Consider the following 21069-nt stretch of genomic DNA (forward strand, 5'->3'; position numbering starts at 1 on the left):
TATTCTACTTAGATCTGATGTGATATACCGGGGCATACCCCTAAGTTCTGCGGAACACCGAGTGGCATTATATGCTGACGACCTGTTGCTATTCATGTCATCCCCTGATGAGTCCCTAGATGTAGCAATGACCATAATTGATAGGTTTGGAGACTTCTCTGGACTGTCTATTAATTGGGGCAAGTCGTGTCTGATGTACTTTTCCCCGCGCAGAAATGTTATGGTGGGCTCATTGGTAGGGGGCTTGAGAGTGGTTTCTAGTTTTAAGTATTTGGGAATTCAAATCACGAGATTAGACGCTGACATGGTACAGGCAAATGTTGCTCCCCTAATTCCGATGTTTCGAGATAAATTTAAGATTTGGTCGGGACTACCTCTATCCATAGCAGGATGTATCAACCTTATCAAAATGGTGGTTCAGCCTAAATGTCTTTATATTCTGCAACACATATTTGTATATATTCCAAAGTCATTTTTCCAGGAAATAGAATCGCAGCTAATTAAATTCATATGGGGATCTTCTAGATCTAAGTTACAGCTAGCAAAATTGCAACGACGCAGAGATTTAGGGGGAATGGCCCTCTCTGATATATATTTATACTATCTGGCGGGCCAGCTCAAATATATGGCCGCCTGGGTGTCACCTGACATACCAGAGGGAATGGAACTATGTCTGGCAAACGATTTGGATATTCCTAAACTCTGGCCTGTACTAGAACCCTCGCTTCCCCTTAGTAGGAAATCTTTACCGATACATAAGGTTGCTCGCAATGTCTGGTCGGCGGCACTTAAGATCTCAGGAGAGGACCAAATAATAGCGGAAACACCCCTATGGCAGAATGCGGCACTAGATCAGTTACTCCCCTCACAGGATGATACATTTTGGTCGACAATGGGGGTGAAGACGGTGGGAGATTTATTTGTGAATAATGTGATGCTGTCCTTTACTCAAGTTGAGGAAACTTATCAAGCTCCAAGACAAGCTTTCTATAAGTATTTACAATTGCGCCATTCACTGCTGGCTCAGTATAGGGGAAGAGTAACACCTATTTCCACCTATCCCTTGATTGGGGTCATTAGATCACAGGGCCCCGGAGGGTTAATTTCATCCATCTATTCTTACCTTATACATGCGAAGGCAAATAAAGCAGCTTTCCCAGCAATGGACAGGTGGCAGACCTTGATCCCATCCCTAGATGAGGACTCCAGATTGGATCTGTTAGAGTCACATAGATTTGTTTCTCCTGCTATTAACAAAAAGCTTATACAGCTCTACATCATACACCAGAGTTATCTTACCCCGGTCCGTCTTTATAAAATGGGTAGACGGCCTAATCCCTGTTGTCACAGGTGTCACCATGAACCGGCTGATTTTCATCACATGATATGGGAATGCCCTCTACTTCAAGTTTTCTGGACTGAAGTTACTGGCCTGTTATCCCGGGTATTGGAGGTCCCAGTTAGACTGGAACCAAGAGTTTGCTTATTCGGATTGGTGGGAGACGTTATTTATGGCTAGGAAGGCTATTGCTATTAGATGGATGAATCCTCGTACTCCTACTAAATCTATGTGGATAGAACTGATTAATTCTATGATACTCTATGAACGAATTGTTTATGTTAACAGAAGATGCCCTGATAAATTTAATCGGGTGTGGGATCAGTGGTGTAATTCTGAGCTCACATCCTACTCCAACAATGCTTTATCTATGGCTTTTAGAGCAGTCCCTACTTAAGGTGCTTTGTAGAAGGGGAGGAGAGAGGTTGCCTCTCCTATCTGTCTGGGTAATTTATAGTTCAAGATGGGATGCGACATTATAGATACCTCGGGTCTCTTGGAAGGAATCGGGATTTGCTGGCTCTCTGACTTCTGAATATGGTAATATATTATTGTTTTGAGAAAATATGGAACATCGTGCACTACGAACGATTGTGAAAGGTTTATATACTATGTTCTAGTTTATTTCCTGTTTAAATTGAGATTGATTGTAATGCCATGCATTGCTGACATGATATTGTAACACGCACTTTTGCATTAATGCGGGGCATGTCCGCTGTGCGGGGGCCCAGAAATGTCTTTTATCATGGTGTTTATGTATCTCCTTCAATAAAACGAGTTTAACCCCTTCCCCCTGCTGGCATTCTGGGCCCTAATGTCCAAGCCATTTTTTAGATTTTTCCATTGTCACATTCGAAGAGCTGTAACTTTTTTATTTTTGCGTCGGCATAGCTGTATAAGGTCTTGTTTTTTGCGGGACGACTTGCAGTTTTTATTGGTACCATTTGAGAGTAGATGCGACTTTTTGATCACTTTTTATCACATTTTTTTGAAGTCAGGATTAACAGAAAACAGCAATTTTTCCATTGTTTTCTATTTTATTTTTTACGGCGTTCACAGTGCGGGTTAAATAATGTAACAGCTTTATAGTCGGGGTCGTTACGGACGCGGCGATACCAAATATGTGTAACTTTTTTGCTTTATTGTAGTTTTTTAAAATAGTAAAGCCTTTTGTAAGGGGAAATGCTGAGTTTTTCATTTTTTTTTTTTCACTTTTTTTTTTTTATTAACTTTATTAAACTTTTTTGACTTTTTTACTAGTCCCACTAGGGGACTTCCCTATCCTCCGATCGCTATTATAATACACTGCAATACTTTTGTATTGCAGTGTATTACTGCCTGTCCGTTTAAAACGGACAGGCATCTGCTAGGTCATGCCTGCGGCATGATCTAGCAGGCATTCGCTGCAGGCAGACCTGGGGGTCTTTATTAGACCCCCGGCTGCCATAGAAGACACAGACACTCGGCGATTTTATCGCCGGGTGTCAGTGAGATGAGAGGGAGCTCCCTCCCTCTCTGCAAAACCATTCAGATGCGGTGCTCGCTATTGTGCACCGCATCTGAAGGGTTAAACAGGTGAGATCGATACTAATATCGATCTCACCCGGCAGAGCAGGGACGCCCCCAGCCCTCAGCTGCTTCTGGCAGCTGAGAGCAGGGAGATTTCACGGCTCCCTGCTCTGTTTACTTTATTCTACAGCAGCGACGTAGTTTGGCGGCGCTCTAGAATAAAGCCCACTAATGACCGCCGTAAAAAGACGTATCGGCGGTCATTAAGGGGTTAAAAAAAAAAACTAAGGAACTCTTAAATTTGTCATTAAGTCCTCTCACGTTCCAGGAAATAATTTTCAGATGGCGTAACATGTCCATAAGTGGTATTAAATACAGTACAGATCTGGAGGACATCAATATACAAGGGTTGGACATAAGTTGTGCCCCCTTTGGGAATTATTGACTCCAGCACTCCGAGACCAGATCACCAGTCCACATGGTGAGACAAGTCATATATAAACAAGCAAACAAGTATGAAAGGCATAAACAGTTAAAGAGGCTCTGTCACCAGATTATAGGTGTCCTATCTCCTACATAATCTGATCGGCGCTATAATGTAGATAACAGTGGTTTTTATTTTGAAAAACGATCATTTTTGACAAAGTTATGAACAATTTTAGATTTATGTTAATTCGTTTCTTAATAGACAACTGGGCATGTTTTTACTTTTTACCAACTGGGCGTTGTACAGAGGAGTGTATGACGCTGACCAATCAGACCAATCAGCGTCATACACTTCTCATTGTTCCAGCCCAGCTTTTTTCACTGCACAATAACGCTGGGCTGGAACAATGAGAAGTGTATGACGCTGATTTGTCAGCGTCATACACTTCTCTTCATAACGCCCACTTGGTCAAAAGCGAAAACAAGCCCAGTTGTCTATTAAGAAACTAATTAGCATAAATCTAAAATTATTCAGAACTTTGTCAAAAATGATAGTTTTTCAAAATAAAATCCACTGTTATCTACATTACAGCACCGATCAGATTATGTAGGAGATAGGGCACTTACAATCTGGTGACAGAGCCTCTTTAAACCCTACCTATCCCCCAAACTCAAGACAGGTTTCATTCCCAATTGTAGCATGTAGCAAAAAACAAATAGAACTACAGGGTACATTTAAATGGTTAGTGAAAGGGGCAAGCTCCTACCCCTGAAGTGCAGTAAGGACACTCAATTAGAACTAATAGGCTTAATAGAGCTACAACATGGAAGACAGGAGTGTTGCAGCTTTATATCCAAGTCAGTGTAGATCTCCTGACACCCATCACAGCTGAAGACATCATCGATGAAAATCCAAGTTTTTACAGGAGAGCAAAGTTAGGAATATGTTTCATGATTAGGAGTAATTTCCCTTGGTTATATTTCCTTACAGCACAGGGAGATACGATACCACAGGAGTAGAGGAAATCAGAGACCATTACGTTCTAACCAGGCAAAGACGTCTTCCGGTTTGTCCAGGAACATTGCAGAGCCATTGTGCACCAAATCGTAGTTTTGCGGGGTAAACCATAGAGTACACAATATGTTTCTCTCTCAAACATTTCTTGGCCTCCGTAAAACGTTGTCTCTATTTTTGTACTTCAAGCAAATAGTCGGGAGGACTCACATCTTGGTTGGTGTGTTTCAAAGGCCCCCGTTTCCTCACAAGTTCCAGCAATTAGTCTGTCTTTGAAATTCAGAAATGTGGCAATGAACGTATGTGGCAGCGCCCCAGGTGGAGGAGCTCTAGTCGGGTTCCGATGTGCAGGTTCCACACAGAACATAGGAGAAAAGGCAGTATCCCCAAATGTTGATTTGTGCCAATGCTCTCAGACTCAGTGGCTCTTTCACATAGCGTGTACACGTGCCCTGAGAATCCCAAAGTCCATCTGCAGGGCATAAATTTTAGAGCAATACGAGATTCCATAATAGCCTTCAGCACGTCCAACGTGGATGGTTCAGGAGGGGAGTCAACACATGTGGAAGGAGAGGTGGAGACCTCAGAAGGCCACGATGTACAGGGCCCAGATGTAAGACTAGTGGATTTATCCATTTTGTCCGTAATTTTAGACAGTTTGGAGGGGGCCATTGTGGGATTACCCCAATCAGCAGGATTATGTAAGAGCAGAGAGATAAATCAGACTAGTGAACAGCCAAACAAACGTTGAAGAATTATAGGCATAGGGAAGGGGGGGACCCGCCCTGTGTCACATTATATATAGATTACATCTGTGCAGTATAAGGAGGGACAGCAGGGGAGACGGGCAAGATGACGGTCGCACCTTGGCAGTGCACTGCCCTAAAGGAAGTGACTCTTCAGGCAGCCTGGCCGTGGACTCGGAGGAAGTTCCAGAGCCCACATCTCTTACAAACCAAGGGCGGTATCAGACCACTCTCCCATGGTGATTAGCTTTAAGCCCCCTGGCCCACAATTGCCCAGAAGTTGGAAAATACACCCCTTTTGGTTGACGCTGATCGGACCTCAAGACAGGATCCCGGATCAGTTAGAGGTGTTTCATCTTGACCACAGGTTGTTTGGGGACTCCAGTATATTATGGGACACTTTGAAGGCATATCTTAGAGGTTGTCTTCACTCCACTATTTCTTATTTAAAACGGGACTCCTCCAAGCTAGAGATATGGCAGTGCAATGCACGGCCTTGGAGGAATCATACAGTGCTGATCCTACTGATACTAATAAGGACATTTGGTTGCAAATGGGTCGGAAATACGTATTGCTTCTACAGGAAAAAGCTAATAGGAAGTTATTTTTCACGAAGCTGATATACTATGAATTGTAATAATCAGTCCAGTAAACTTTTAGCTCATTTAATTCATCAAAATTCTCAAAGCCCAGCTATTCTAAAGATTCAAAATAACTCTGGTAGCTGCCTGACGGACTCCCCGGGTATTGCAGAGACATTTGCGCAGTTTTATAGGGAGCTGTACACCTCCCAATCCAACTATGAGTTACCTGACCATGTCCTACATGGACGGTATATCATTCCCGACTCTGAATGACACAGGTAGAGAAGTTTTAGAAGGGGACATTACAGAGGAGGAAGTGAGGGAGGCTCTGAAAGGTATGGCAAGGGGGAAGGCATCGAGCCCGGACGGGATCCATATAGAGGTATACCATAAATATTCTGACCATCTCATCGCCTCACTGTGCTCCATGTTCTCTCATGCTCTTGGAGTTGGTAGGTTGCCAGAAAGTATGTATGATGCCACTATCATTGTCCTGTTAAAACCCGACAAAGACCCTCTGGATTGTGGCTCTTATCGCCCCATCTCATTATTGAATAATGACTACAAAATACTTACCAAAATATTATCAAACAGACTCAATAAGGTTATCTCGCGGGTTATTCATACAGATCAGTCCGGCTTTATGCCTGGGAAATCTACATCGGATAATATCAGGAGGGTACAAGTTCTCACCCAAATAGGTGTAGCTTTGAAGGCAGACTGGGCAATGGCATCTCTAGACGCCGCAAAAGCCTTAGATTCCATGGAATGGTTATATTCGTTAGAAACCTTGAAAAGGTTTGGTTTTGGCCCACAGCTCCTTAGATGGGTATCACTTTTATACAAAGCGCCAAGGGCGCAAATTTTGGTAAATGGTATACCTTCCCCATATTTCTGTCTCCACAGGGGCACTAGGCAAGGATGTCCTCTTTCCACGCTGATATTTGCTTTGGCTATAGAGCCCTTAGCTTTGAGAATTCAGCAACACTGAGTACAAAGAGATTTGCTTGGGGAGCAGTGAAGATACAATTGGCTTGTATGCCGACAGGATATGGTTCTTTTCCTGGATCAACCGAGTGTGTCTCTCTCATTGGCCATCACAACACTGGAAATCTTTGGGCGGTACTCTGGGCTTCATATTAATTGGAGCAAGTCCTTTTTTATGCCCCTGCAGAGGATGGGATGGTCGGACTCTGCACATGGCTTGCGGGTGGTTACTTAATTTAAGTTCTTGGGTGTTATCAACAAAGATCATGGGAATGATTATGCCTCAAATATTTTGCCATTACTGGACTATGTGAAAGTTAAGTTTCGGGTTTGGAGTGCTCTTCCCCTGTGCGTGGCTGATAGAATTAATTTAATCAAAATGGTCATACTCCCCAAATGCCTCTATATCCTTGAGCATGCCGCAACCCGTGTTTAAGTCCTTTTTTAAGAAGATCCACGCCTTGTAACTTTCATATGGGGATCTAATCGCTCTAAACTCAACTTTGGATTCAACATGGGGTAGGCACTATTGGGGATGTTTATGTAGATAATGTCCTCAAATCATTTACGCAGATGCAGTTTGATTTTGCATTACCTAGAGAGGCGTTTTATAGGCACTTACAACTGTGCCTTGCTCTTCAGGCCCAGTACCCATTCTCTGAGGTGGTCTTCTCGCAGTTTCCGTTGATAGGGGTTTTTCGCTCCCAGGGTCCCAGAGGTTTGATCTCAGCTATTTATACGTCCCTTATTTTGGCTAAATTAGTCAGGGCACCCTTACTGGATAAAGACAAGTGGACTGCACAGATACCAGACTTGTCAGAAGGAGCCTGGGAGGAGATCTTATCTCCATTAATTGTATCTCCAGCATTAAATAGGATGATACAACTCTCCATAATTCACCAAAGTTACCTTACTCCTGTTAGGCTGCACAAAATGGGTAGGTACCCGAGCACAGAATTCCACAGATGTCGTTTTCCAAGGTCAGACTTCTGGCATATGATATGGGCATGTCCACTTGTATCATCCTTCTGGGAGAATGTCGTAAGGGTAGCTACTGACATTGTACACATGCCAGTTCCAGCTACCGCACAGGTATGTCTATTTGGCATTTTTCAGGATGAGCAGTGGCCGCACTACACGAGAATATTCCTTAGAGAGGTGCTGTTTATGGCATGTAAAACTATTGCTATCCGTTGGATGGACCCTATTGTTCCGTACGAAAGGATTATGTATAGGCAAAGGGGCTGTATAGATAAATTCCATAAAATCTGGGAAGAATGGTATACCTCTTCATTGACTCAGTATACCCCGCATCGGTATAATGATCTTAGACTCTCGTTGATACACAATTGATGATGGTGTCTGTTAGCCACATGTGTTCTACAATATTTAGTTTTTGTTACTACTGATGTACTATCTGTTTGCATGTATGCATGCATGCATGTATGCCTTGTGGTATTGCTATGTAATGATTCAATTTCTGAAGCCACATATGTATTGTTTTTATTCTTACGATGATTGCATTTGTACTACGATTCTTCAATAAAAACGAGTTTAAAAAATAAATAAATGATGCCTGCCTTCTCTGGAGCACCGCCTCCTGCAGAAAGGCACCAAGGCAGACGCTTGTGAGCCTCTCTCAGAAGCCTCAGCTGCATTGTATTGCACTGCTCCGGTTCCGGTCGGAAGTTACTGCCGTCCGACTCCGGCTGCAAATTTAGGCCAGGGATCCAGTTTTACTAGGCCCGAAACTCCCGGTCAAAAGATCTGGGCCAGAAAGGGCACAAAATGTTCCCCTCAGTAGTGGGAATACAGTAGGACAGCTGTCACTGCCTGGAAGCACTCCATGAGAGTGGATTAAGGAGGATAATGTTCCCCAGCGGAGCTCCTTGCAACACATCTTCTCCCCCATGCATCTGTAAGGGTATGTGCACACACACTAATTACGTCCGTAATTGACGGACGTATTTCGGCCGGAAGTCCCAGACCGAACTCAGTGCAGGGAGCCGGGCTCCTAGCATCATAGTTATGTACGATGCTAGGAGTCCCTGCCTCTCTGCAGGACAACTGTCCCGTACTGTAATCATGTTTTCAGTACGGGACAGTTGTCCTGCAGCGAGGCAGGGACTCCTAGCATCGTACATAACTATGATGCTAGGAGCCCGGCTCCCTGCACTGAGTTCGGTCCGGTACTTGCGGCCGAAATACGTCCGTCAATTACGGACGTAATTAGTGTGTGTGTGCACATACCCTTAGCAATAAAAGTCTGAAAATACGGAGCAGTTTTCAAGGGAAACCAGCTCCTGATTTTCAGATGTTTTTTTTAAGCCACTCGCCTTTTTCACGACCGTTTTTGGAGCTGTTTTTCTATAGTCAATGAAAAACTGCTCCAAAAACAGCTCAAGTGACATGCACTTTTTAAGAAACGGCCGCGTAAAAAACACCCCTGTCTGAACAGAACGCAGTTTTTTCCATTTAAATCAATGGGCAGATGTTTGGAGGCATTCTGCTTCCAACTTCTCAGCTGTTTTTCGGGACGTTTACGGCCCGAAAAACATCTGAAGACACTCCATGTGAACATGCTGTAAGATGGTCGAAAACATGTCAATGGCACACTTTAAAGAGGCTCTGTCACCACATTATAAGCGCCCTATCTCCTACATAATCGGATCGGCACTGTAATGTAGATAACAGTGGTCTTTATTTTGAAAAATGATAATTTTTGACCAAGTTATGAGCAATTTTAGATTTATGCTAATTACTTTTGTAATGCCCAACTGGGCGTTTTTTAACTTTTGACCAAGTGGGCTTTGTGAAGAGAAGTGTATGACGCTGACCAATCAGCGTCATACACTTCTCTCCATTCATGTCCATTTGTACTCAGCACAGCGTGGGCTGTCACATACACCCACATTAACTTTACTGAAGTGTCTTGAGAGCGAATAAACATTGCCTCCAGCCAGGACGCGATGTCTATTTACACTCCCGACACTTCGGTAAAGTTTGTGTGGGACTTAATAGCTGCACAGAATGATCTCGCGAGATCACGCTATGAGTGACAGCACAGCGAGAGCACGCTGTGCAGCTATTAAGTCCCACACAAACTTTACCGAACGTGCACTTTTACGAGGTGCAATTTTAGGCCTCGTATGTACTACCCAGCTGTTAAGCTTACTATTGTTTTCAATGGTTATTTGTAAGCGTTTTCAAGGCGCTCAGTGTAATGCTACCATAGCGACATGTCAGAAGTTTTGTTCGGTGGGGGTCAGAGCACGAAAACCCCCACTGATCGCTAAAACGCACAGGCGGAGGCGCCTGTATGAGCGCTGAACCGCTTGGTTTCTGATCTGCTTTTCTCGGAAAGCCGGTGTACGGGCCCATAGACTTTCTATTGAGTCGTACACCGTTAGGCTGGGTTCACACGAGCATGTTACGTCCGTAAAGGATGGAACGTATTTCGGCCACAAGCGCCAGACCGAACACTGCAGGGTACCCGGGCTCCTAGCATCAGTTATGTACGATGCTAGGAGTCCCTGCCTCTCCCTGGAACTACTGTCCCGTACTGAAAACATGATTACAGTACGGGACAGTTGTCCTGCAGCGAGGCAGGGACTCCTAGCATCGTACATAACTATGATGCTAGGAGCCCGGCTCCCTGCAGTGTGTTAGGTCCGGGACTTGCGGCCGAAATACGTTCCATCCATTACGGATGTAACATGCTCGTGTGAACCCAGCCTTACATTGGCTTTCTGAGAAAAGCCGATCAGAAATGAAGCGGCTTAGTGCTCACCCGAGTGCTTGCGCAGCTTCGTTTCAGCCATCTGTGAGGGTCTCAGTGCTCAGACCACCACCAATCAAAACTTCTGACATGTCACTATGACATGTCAGAAGTTTGTTGAAAGTTTATTTACCCGTTATATTATAAAAAAAAAAAAAAAATCTGGGTGAACATAAGAGTCCATACCAGCTGCATCTCTTTAATGAGAACCCAACGCAATTACAATTTTACTCTGAAAACTCATTTAGTATTTAATTCAGATTTGGTACCGCTTCAGAAAGTCCTGAAAACTTGATTTTAAACCAGTTTATTGAGAGACAATAGTGTAGGTGTTATACGCAGGAACCACAATGTGTTAAGAGGGTAACTGGTACACAAATTCTGTATTATTCCATATAACATATCTAACCCTCTGACAGAGGTGGACAGTGACTACACATTGAGTGAAAATCATAGAAAAATGGTAGATTATATACATTTGAGGAAGAAAGAGCCAAGTGGAACGTCACAATGGCGGGAAATCATAAGAAGCAGTGTCATGCAAGATGACAAACCACCACTTTTAAACAAAAAAAACAAAAAAAAACAAAAAAAGCACTTGAAACCTTAAAGACAAAAGAATGATAAATATTTTTTTATTAATATACACTGCATTTACTTCACCAAATCTTTTACATACTTCCAGCCCTCCGCCGTGTAATCACAAACTTTGGTTGGGGCTGAAGAGAGAGCAGACACCGACTTCTGCACACCTACAAAATATGTAGAAAACACGGATTAGTAAAAGGGAAATATCAAGGGCTGGGCGATATGGCCTAAAAATAAAATCTATTTTTTTTTCAAGCTTAGGGCCGATTTTCAGTGAGCTGGTGCCGGAAGAAGTCTGATACGTTTGATGCAGGCTTCCCATCCTGCCACCAAGCTATGATTAACTATAGTGAAGAAACTTATAGCTGGTGGCAGGAGTAGGAAGCCTGCATAGAATGTTTTGGATGCCGTCTCCTGGCACCATGTCACTGAACGGTGCATGAAGCATCAGAGCCTGATGCAGCCACAAACGCAGGGCACCATCTTATAGTTGGCATGACAGATACACTTTTAGGAATTGATGTGCATGCAATGCCTTTATGTATTGAATAGGATTTAATGATCCTGTGTATAGGACTTTATTGAACCCCATTCTTTTACATAAGGTAATTGCATGAACAGCAATTCCTGAATATTGTAATATATTCTCATTATCAATAGAATATGTATATTACTTTATTGAACCCCAGCCGTATACAGCATAATAAAACAATGTTCATGGATTTATATCCCCTTTAGAAATTAATGGTGCTCGTATATGGCCTGATCTCTATGCATTTGCAAAGTAAAATGGTGGAAGTTGCACTAGATTACTTTGCATAGAGATTAGTCCATAAACCAGGGTGTGGGAGGGGAGATTTGCACTTCTTGTCACTCAATCCATTGAAGAACACTAGTTTATTTCTCCCAGGCACAATAGATTATATTCCCTTAATCCACAGTCAGACCCTCCCCAGCCTTTATTGGCTGGTAGCAGGGGACGAGATGGTATTTACCTGCAAGGCTTGCCCCCAAACTTCAACATGTGTGAGGGGGAGGGGAAATGATAGGACAAGGTGGTAAATAACACTACAGCAGAGATTGTTCTAAGACTTCAGAGTGGGACCGCTGAGCGGCTCCAGTATACCTCAGAAGCCAATTGAAGCTGCTCATCGGTCCCGCGGTGGCAGCTCAGGACAAGATCGATAGGTATGTAGCAAGCTGTAATAGTCACATTTTTGTGTCATTTGAAGGTGTTTGGTCTCCAGACTCCACTTGCTGGGCTGCGGCGACCCTTCATCACAGCTAGTACTGGAGGCGAATAATAAGCATCTAGTCAGTTAGGAGGGAGGCAGCTACCCAGTTGGGCAACAGGCCAGCCTTAATCACCATACAGGCAGCAGGGACTGGAGGTTGGGGGAAAAAAAAAACAGTCGCCTCCTCCTAACTGCCACAGCCGCTGAGCTGTCCAACGATATTATGTACCCACCAGCATGATTTCAATGGGAGGCAGAGGAGTTTTTTCCCACGGCAGCTTTTGGCTGCTCGCGGTAAAAAAAAAAAAGCGGCATGCTCTTTTTTGCCGCAGTTCCGCCTCTGACCTCCAGGCAGAGAAAGCCTTTTCGAAGCCTGTTTTGCTCACGGCACTCAATGGCGGTGGCCGAAAACCGCTGCAAAAACCACGGCAAAAAAGTGCAGGCAGGTCAAACTACCTCAAAATTCCTGAAGGAGTTTTAGTGAGGTTAATTTTTAGCCAAAACTGGGCCATGTGCACGGCCATGATTTTCAGGTCGGACGAAAGGGGAGTGTCACCCATGGGCCACGCACATGGCCGCGTGCATTAATTTCTATAAGCCTCGACCGCAGAACACGGCTGTAATAAGACATGTCCGTTCTTTCTGTGGTCCAGGCTCCTGGGCCATGCACGGACCGTGGAAACCACAGTCGTGTGCATGGGCCCATAGAAATGAATGGGGCCGCAATTCTCCCGTGGATTTTCTGGGGAATTGCGGCCGCAAAAGCATGTTCGTGTGCATGGGTCCTTAGGCGGTGTACACAATGCTGCATGACTGTGCAGGAGCCAAATATTTAGTGCCACAAACTCAACCTTAAAAAAAAAAACAAAAAAAAAAAAAAACACCTGTGCGTAGAAAATCACTGTTACAACAATGTAACATGTAGTAAGGGCCTGTTCACATCCGTGCTCGGTTCCGTTGATCGGTTCCGTCAGACCTCTCCATCGGGGAAACCCATTAACGGAAAGGCAAACGGAAACCATAGCTTCCGTTTGCATTACGCTTCCGTAGCTAATGGTTTCCGTTTGTTTGACGGAAACAACTGCGCTATTGATTCGGTCAAAAAAAAAGGAAACCTTAGGGAACGGAGACAAACAAACCATTAGCAACGAAAGAATTACCATTGAAATCAATGGTGATGCAAACGGAAGCTATGATTTCCACTTGCCTTTCCATTGATGGGTTCCTCCGACGGAACGCTCAGACAGAACCCATTAATGGAAAGTGAACGCTGATGTGAACACAGCCTAAAATGCTGTGTTTGAACATCTCTAAGCATGGTGCATTTGTGCGGACTGACTGCTCTATATGGTGGGGACAGTGAAAGTTCCAAAGATAACAAAATACTCACCCCAGTTCCAGGACTCACAGACTGAGAAGTCCAACTTTGGTGTGGATGGAAGCTGTGAGGGAAAATTCATGCATTACAAACTGCCATCAGTTTCAACAGAATGAGGCTATGTTGAAGTTCCCTGCACAGCAGGGGCTCCAGAGGTCGGGATATGTCATTATCAAATGAGAAAACCCATTTAAAGGGGTTATCCCACAATTAAAAATTACATTTAGGCCCCATGCACACGAACGTAAAAACGCCCGTAAGTACGGCACGTTTTTACTGGCCCATGGACTTCTATTGGCCACGGGTACCTCCCCATATACTTACGGGAAGGTGCCCGTGCCGTTGAAAAAAATAGAACATGTCCTATTTCAGGCCGTAATTACGGCACGGGCAGGCCCATAGAAGTCTATGGGGCTCCCGTAATTACGGGTGACTACGTGTGTGCACCCGTAATTACGGGAGCGTTGCTAGGCGACGTCAGTAAATAGTCAATGTCCAGGGTGCTGAAAGAGTTAAACGATCGGCAGTAACTGTTTCAGCACCCTGGACAGTGACTTCCGATCACAATATAAATCAACCTGTAAAAAAAAAAAAAAAAAAAGGAGAAGAAAGACGGTCATACTTACCCAGAACTCCCTGCTTCTTCCTCCAGTCCGGCCTCCTGGGATGACGTTTCAGCCCATGTGACCGCTGCAGCCAATCACAGGCTGCAACGGTCACATGGACTGCCACGTCATCCAGGGAGGTCGGACTGGATGTCAAGAGAGGGACACGTCACCAAGACAACGGCCGGGTATGTATGAATTTCTTTTACTTTTTCTGCGGAAAGGGCTGTCCCTTCTCTCTATCCTGCACTGATAGAGAGAAGGGCTGCCGATTACTGCAGTGTAATTTTGCAGCGAAAACGTGCCTGTAAATACGGGTGGAAAACGGTTCGAATACGTGTGACCAAGGACCCGTATTCACGCCAGTATTTACGGGAGGACAAAAATACGTTTGTGTGCATGAGGCCTTAGTCCTCATGCACACGACCGTATTTTTGTCCACCCGTAAATACGGGTCCGACCCGTATTGAACCAGTATTTACGGACCCGTGCCCGCAAATATGGGTCCGGTGTCACCCGTATTCCACCCGTATTTACGGGCACGTTTTTGGCTGAAAAATTACACTGCAGTAATCGGCAGCCCTTCTCTCTATCAGTGCAGGATAGAGAGAAGGGACAGCCGTTTCCGTAATAAAAGTTAAAGAAATTCATACTTACCTGGCCGTTGTCTTGGTGACGAGTCCCTCTCTTGACATCCAGTCCGACATCCCTGGATGACGCGGCAGTCCATGGGACCGCTGCAGCCAGTGATTGGCTGCAGCGGTCACATGGGCTGTAACGTCATCCCAGGAGGCCGGACTGGAGGAAGAAGCAGGGAGTTCTGGGTAACTATGAACGTCTTTTTTTTTTTTTTTTACAGCTTTATCTATATTGTGATCGGTAGCCACTGTCCAGGGTGCTGAAATATTTACTGCCGATCATTTAACTCTTTCAGCACCCTGGGCAGTGACTATTTACTGACGTCGCCTAGCAACGCTCCCGTAATTACAGGTGCACACGTAGTCACCCGTAATTACGGGAGCCCCATAGTCTTCTATGGGCCTGCCCGTGCCGTAATTACGGCCTGAAATAGGACATGTTCTATCTTTTTCAACGGCACGGGCACCTTCCCGTAAGCATACGGGGAGGTACCCGTGGCCAATAGAAGTCTATAGGCCCGTAATTACGGGAGTTTTTACGGTCGTGTGCATGGGACCTTACTCTGAGATCCAACACCACAATTTTTCAAAAGACATCATTGAAAAAAAAAAGCGTGCGTGCAGATATTACTGTTGCATACTTGTTATAGCACCGCCTGGTGTTCTTTTGATTTATTTTTTTTCCCATAGAGTGTCCATCTAATTTATCCAGTGCCTACGGCCACCTAACAAGACCTGTAAGCTCAGTCCAACCACCTGGACCTTCTTGTACACAGGCAGCTGAGTGATTCCAGCTATTGTGCAGGCCAGCCAACAAAAATCAAGGTAGTGTAAAAACGTTTATTATTTTTCTGTCGATTAAGTGAAAACCGCTTATCCCGCAAAAAATAAACAATGATACCATTTTGGGGTACAAGCGATGTTTTGATCACTTTTTATTCCATTTTTTTTGTCGGTGAGAAAGACCAAAAAAAAAAAAAAATACCGATTCTGGCATTCACAATTTTTATGGCGTACACCGTGTGGGTTAAATAATGATATATTGTAATAGTTCAGACTTTTACTATGCTCTAGGGGGAAAATGTTTTTTTTTTAACTTAAAATGTTATTTTATTTTTTACATAAAAAACAAAACAAAAAAACACAACAACTTTATTTTACAACTTGGCTTCAACCAGCGATTGTTGGATCTAATGTATTGCAGTATATAGTCTTTCTGACAAGAGGCAGGGATTAGTAGGAGCACAAAGATGGCGGACCTGGGGGCCTTTGTTAGGCCCCCAGGCAGCCATAGCGACCATCGCCACCCCGCGATTGCATTGCAGGGGTCGCGATGAGCTGCTAGAGTGGGTCGCCCCCCTCTAACGATTTAAATGCCGCAGTCGCTATTGACCGCAGCATTTAACGGTCCCGCTCGGTACTGACACGTGTCGGCTGTAACATACAGCCGACACCCGCATCGTGTGCAGCGGTTTCACACTGAGCCTGTTCCATACTTCCCCCTACCCGGCTAGGACGTATGGATACGTCAAATGTCGGGACGGGGTTAACCCAAATTAATTCTTTAATGACCAAATAATTTTTTGGACTTAAAAGGGATTGTCTATTTTCAAAAATGAACACGATTTCTTTTAAATGAACACGATTTCTTTTAAATGAACGCGATTTCAATTAAAAGTCAGACAATTTTTCCAATATATTTTCTGTATTAATTCCTTACGCTTTTCAAGATCTCTGCTTGTTGTTATTCAGTAGAAACCACTATTGTATACTTTCAGTGGCTAATAATCTGTCCTGAACATGTGATGGACACACAGGTGTATGGCTCGTTACAGTATGTGTATCAGAGTTGTGTTTTCTAACGATCCCGGGACCTGTGTGTCCATCACATGACCATGGATAGATTTTTATCCACTGATAGTAAATAATGAGTCGACTGCGCTATTGATTCCGTCGGAAAACCGGAAACCTGCCGGAATGGTGACGTACGGAAAGCATTAGCGATGTTTCCGTCACCATTGAGATCAATGGTGACTGAAACGGAAGCTGTGCTTTCACTTTCCATTGTGGGGTTCACCCGACGGAAAACTCCGACTGAACCCCGGAAAGGAAATGAATGGTGATGTGAACAGGTTCTTAGACATTTATGGCATATCCACAGAACATGCCATGAATGTCTGATAGATGCGGGTCCCATCTCTGGGACCTGAACCTATACCGAAAAGGAGATCACCTGACCCCCATTGGAGCGGCACTGGCTGCTGATTCCAGGTGGGGACTACTAAAGAGGGGACCATGCATGAGCACGGCTCTATTCTGAGAGTTATGGAAACAGCCCCCGCCTGGAATCCACTAGTCCCCGTCGGGAATCAGCAGCCAATGGCAATAAATGTCTAAGTTGGGAATACCCCTTTAATGTTATTTTTTGTACAATTAACCCCTTAACGACTGGCGTATAGTGTTTTTACGTCGGTCGTTCAGGGTAGTTCTTCTGAAGCGACGCGTTTCCACGTCGGCACTTCAGAAGAACTTTCCCCGCATCGTGCGGGGTACTGCTGAAGCCCGTGCTGTTAGTAACAGCCTCGGGCTTCAGGGCAACGATCGGAGACCACTAGCAGTGGTCTCCGATCATATTTAACCCCGCCGATGCGGTGCTGAATAGCGAGCGCCGCATCTGAGTGATTTTAGAGGGAGGAGGCTCCCTCATCCCACTTGCATCCCCGCATGCGTCGCGGGGTGTTGATGGGTTCTATGGCAGCCTGGGGGCCTTTGTCTGCCTTTAGTAATTGCCTGTTAGACCATGCCAGAGGCATGACCTAACAGGTGCCTGTCAGTTTTACACTGACTGGCAATAATACACTGCAATACCAAAGTATTGCAGTGTATTATAATAGCGATCAGAAGTCTGCACAGTAAAGTCCCCTAGCGGGACTAAAAATAAAGTTAAGAAAAAAAGTTTAAATATAAATTTTTCCCCTTACAAAATACTTTATGAAAAAAAAGTTAAAAGTTACTCATATTTGGTATCGCCACGTCCGTAACGAACCTAACTATAAAATGATTACATTATTTAACTCCGCACGGTGAACGCCGTAAAAAATATAAAAAACAATGCCAGAATTGCTGTTTTCTGTACATCCTGCCTTCAAAAGAATTTGATAAAAAGTGATCAAACCGTCGCATCTACTCCAAAATGGTACCAGTAAAAACTACAAGTCATCCCGCAAAAAAAAGCCCTCATACAGCTGCATCGTTCAAAAAATTAAAAAAAAGTTATGGCTCTTAAAATATGGCGACACAAAAGCAAATAATTTTGAAAAAAATGTGTTTTTAATGTGTAAAAGTAGGAAAACAAACAATTCCATATAAATTTGGTATCGCCGCAATCGTAATGACGCGCTGAATAAAGTTATGTTATTTATACCACATGGTAAACTGTGTAAAATTAAGACGCAAAACAAATGGCAAAATTTCTGGGTTTTTTTCAGGGACCCCACTAAAAAAAAAAGTTAATCAATAAATTATATGTAAATTATAAAATACAACTTGTCCCGCAAAAAAAAAGTCCTTATACAGCTATGTCGACGCAAAAATAAAAAAAAGTTATAGCTCTTTGAATGAGACGATGGAAAAACTTAAAATATTGCTCGGTCATTAAGGTCTAAAATACCTTCGGTATTAAGGGGTTAATAGACATCGCGTCCTGGCTGGAAGCGAGGTCTATTTACTGTCAAAACACCTTATTACATGACTGGATATAAGTGTATGACGCGGATTGGTCACGGATTGGTCACGGATTGGTCGGCCTCATACACTTCTCTCCACAACGCCCAGTTGGTCAAAAGTAAAAACACGCCCAGTTGTCTATTAAAAAACTTATTAGCATAAATCTAAAATAGGTCATAACTGTCAAAAATTATCGTTTTTCTAAATAAAAAAAAACACTGCTGTAATTTACATTACAGCGCCAATCACATTATGTACAAGATAGGCCACTTATAATGTGGTGACAGAGCCTCTTTAAGGCCCAAACAGGCTGTGTCCTTAAGGGGTTAATCGAAAAAATAAAATAAGAAATCCGCACAATTAGCAGACATCATGCGCATTTATTTAATTTTTTTCCCGGTTTAAACTGTATCTGCATCTTCACGACTCAGATAATTGAATCCAAATGGTAGAGCAGGTAGCCATAAGGACCCTGCTCTACCATTCACTATGCATCGCTGGATGCGAGGCAGTGACGTCATCGCACCGGTCTGTGCCAAGCTGCACAGACCAGAGGAGGAGAGGGATTTCCTACACTCGTCGTTGGAACGGGGTTAGGCGAGTATGTATATTATTTGTATCAGGCACTATTACGGATGTGTGAGAAAAGCTATGGGGGCATTATACTGTATGGAGGGAATTATACCATGTGGAGGGCCAATATACTGTGTGGGGGACATTATACAGTACAGAGGGATGCTATGGGGGGCATTATACCGTGTGGAGGGCCTGTATGAGGCATTATTCTGTGTGGGGAGGCATTATTCTGTGTGGGGAGGCATTATTCTGTGTGGGGAGGCATTATTCTGTGTGGGGGGGCATTATTCTGTGTGGGGGGGCATTATTCTGTGTGGGGGGGCATTATTCTGTGTGGGGGGGCCCCATCTTTGCATTATGCTGTGTGGGGAGCCCTATATTTGCAGCAGATCTCCTCGCTGACGGAAAAGGGGAGGTCCAAACAAGCTTCGCTGAGGTAGAAATGGGAAGTAGGGAATCCCCTTGAGTAAAAACAATTTTCAGGGGTTCCCCAACTGTAAAAAAAACTGGCAAGCACTATAACAAATATGGATCACCACAAACGAACAACTATATCAAAAGGTGAATCTTTCATTATCTATTTATACCAAGTATACATAGGTTAGGTGAAAAAAATATATGATCGGTGGGGACCCGACCGCTGGGACCCCTACCAATCACGAGAACAGGCTTACCTTGCCGTTCCTGGGATCGAAATGGAGTGGTAGTGTGGATGCTTGGCCACCGCTCCATTCATTTCCATGGGGCTGCTGAAGACAGAACTTGGCAATCCCGTAGAAATGAACAGAGCAGTGGTCGAGCATGCTCACAACCGCTCCATTCCCATGGGGCTTCTAGGAATGGCAACTTAAGTGCGTTCTCGTGATCGGTGGGGGTCCCAGCAGTCAGACACCCACCGATCACCTGTTCTGTGGATAGGTGATGAATATTGATTATGGGAAAACTCCTTTAATGGTATGAAGTGAATTTCAGGCCGGACTACTAGTCAACTACCTTAGAGGTATTTCCACGAGAGACATTTATCACCTATCCACAGGACAGATGAGAAGTGTATGATCCCTGAAACCAGAGTCCCCCATTCTTTTTTTTCTCATGCCAGTGAGGAGGCGCTTGAACACGTACATTGGCGCTCTGCATACTATGGGGCAGTAGAGACACGCGACTGTCACACAACTTACTTTCGACTGACACACTTCCACATAAAAATCAGACAAAACTTAACGCTTCCAACAGAATCTTCTACCTGTACGCCAAAGTAATCTGCCCACTCATGTAACGCAGGGGGCACGGCTGCAGAGGTCTTCTTCAGAACTTCCTGGCCTTGAACACCACTTCCCACCAGGCCATAGTCATAGGCCACATAGACTGCCCCTCCTGCCACCAGCACCTTTGTGGTAACCCTGTAAAAAAGGTGTCACAAAGCGTTAGCCTCAGAAGATCACTGCTTATTAATACAACTACTAATAATAATAAATTACGAGATGGATAACCCTGTAGACACCAGATATTAATAGATACCCACAAGAGTACTATATATGTACCAACACACTGCAGCAAAAACGCAGCACAGTCCAAAACCGTTATTCACGTCACTAGAGTAATTAGGGGATATGAACCGTCTGTACCACTCACTTCAGCAGTCTCAGCACGGCAGGAGCCATGACTCTTTTCAACAAGGACACCCTGCACCTCAGAATACTTCCGGTTATATGTGTGGGAGCCGCAGTGCACGCCGGTATTTGTAGTTTTCCTGCTAGATTTCCTTACTTTACCGCGGGACAGGGCGTTGTGTAGAATAGGTTCTGTGAATAGCAGCAGTCCGGTGAAGCGTCTCAGCTCCTCAGCGAGTTCACATATGCTGGAGTCTTGTCCGGCCAATTTATTATTAACATTTGAACTTTTTCACACATAATGTAGATTGGCCGACCCTTTCACGTAC

At 44.2% G+C, this 21069-nt stretch overlaps 1 protein-coding gene across 1 annotated transcript; it reads right to left on the reverse strand.

Annotated features, from left to right (window-relative positions):
• Positions 1 to 11002: 11002 nt before the first annotated feature.
• Positions 11003 to 20868, reverse strand: MICOS13 (mitochondrial contact site and cristae organizing system subunit 13). The gene is made up of 4 exons (XM_075825434.1): positions 20763 to 20868; positions 20374 to 20530; positions 13598 to 13649; positions 11003 to 11136 (listed from the first exon to the last, which is right to left on the reverse strand). Exons 1-4 carry the CDS (start codon positions 20789 to 20791, stop codon positions 11039 to 11041), a joined length of 336 nt encoding a protein of 111 aa, XP_075681549.1. The 5' UTR covers positions 20792 to 20868; the 3' UTR covers positions 11003 to 11038.
• Positions 20869 to 21069: the final 201 nt, after the last annotated feature.

The sequence above is a fragment of the Rhinoderma darwinii genome, chromosome 1, assembly GCF_050947455.1.
Source record: "Rhinoderma darwinii isolate aRhiDar2 chromosome 1, aRhiDar2.hap1, whole genome shotgun sequence".
In the NCBI taxonomy this organism is placed as follows: domain Eukaryota; kingdom Metazoa; phylum Chordata; class Amphibia; order Anura; family Rhinodermatidae; genus Rhinoderma; species Rhinoderma darwinii.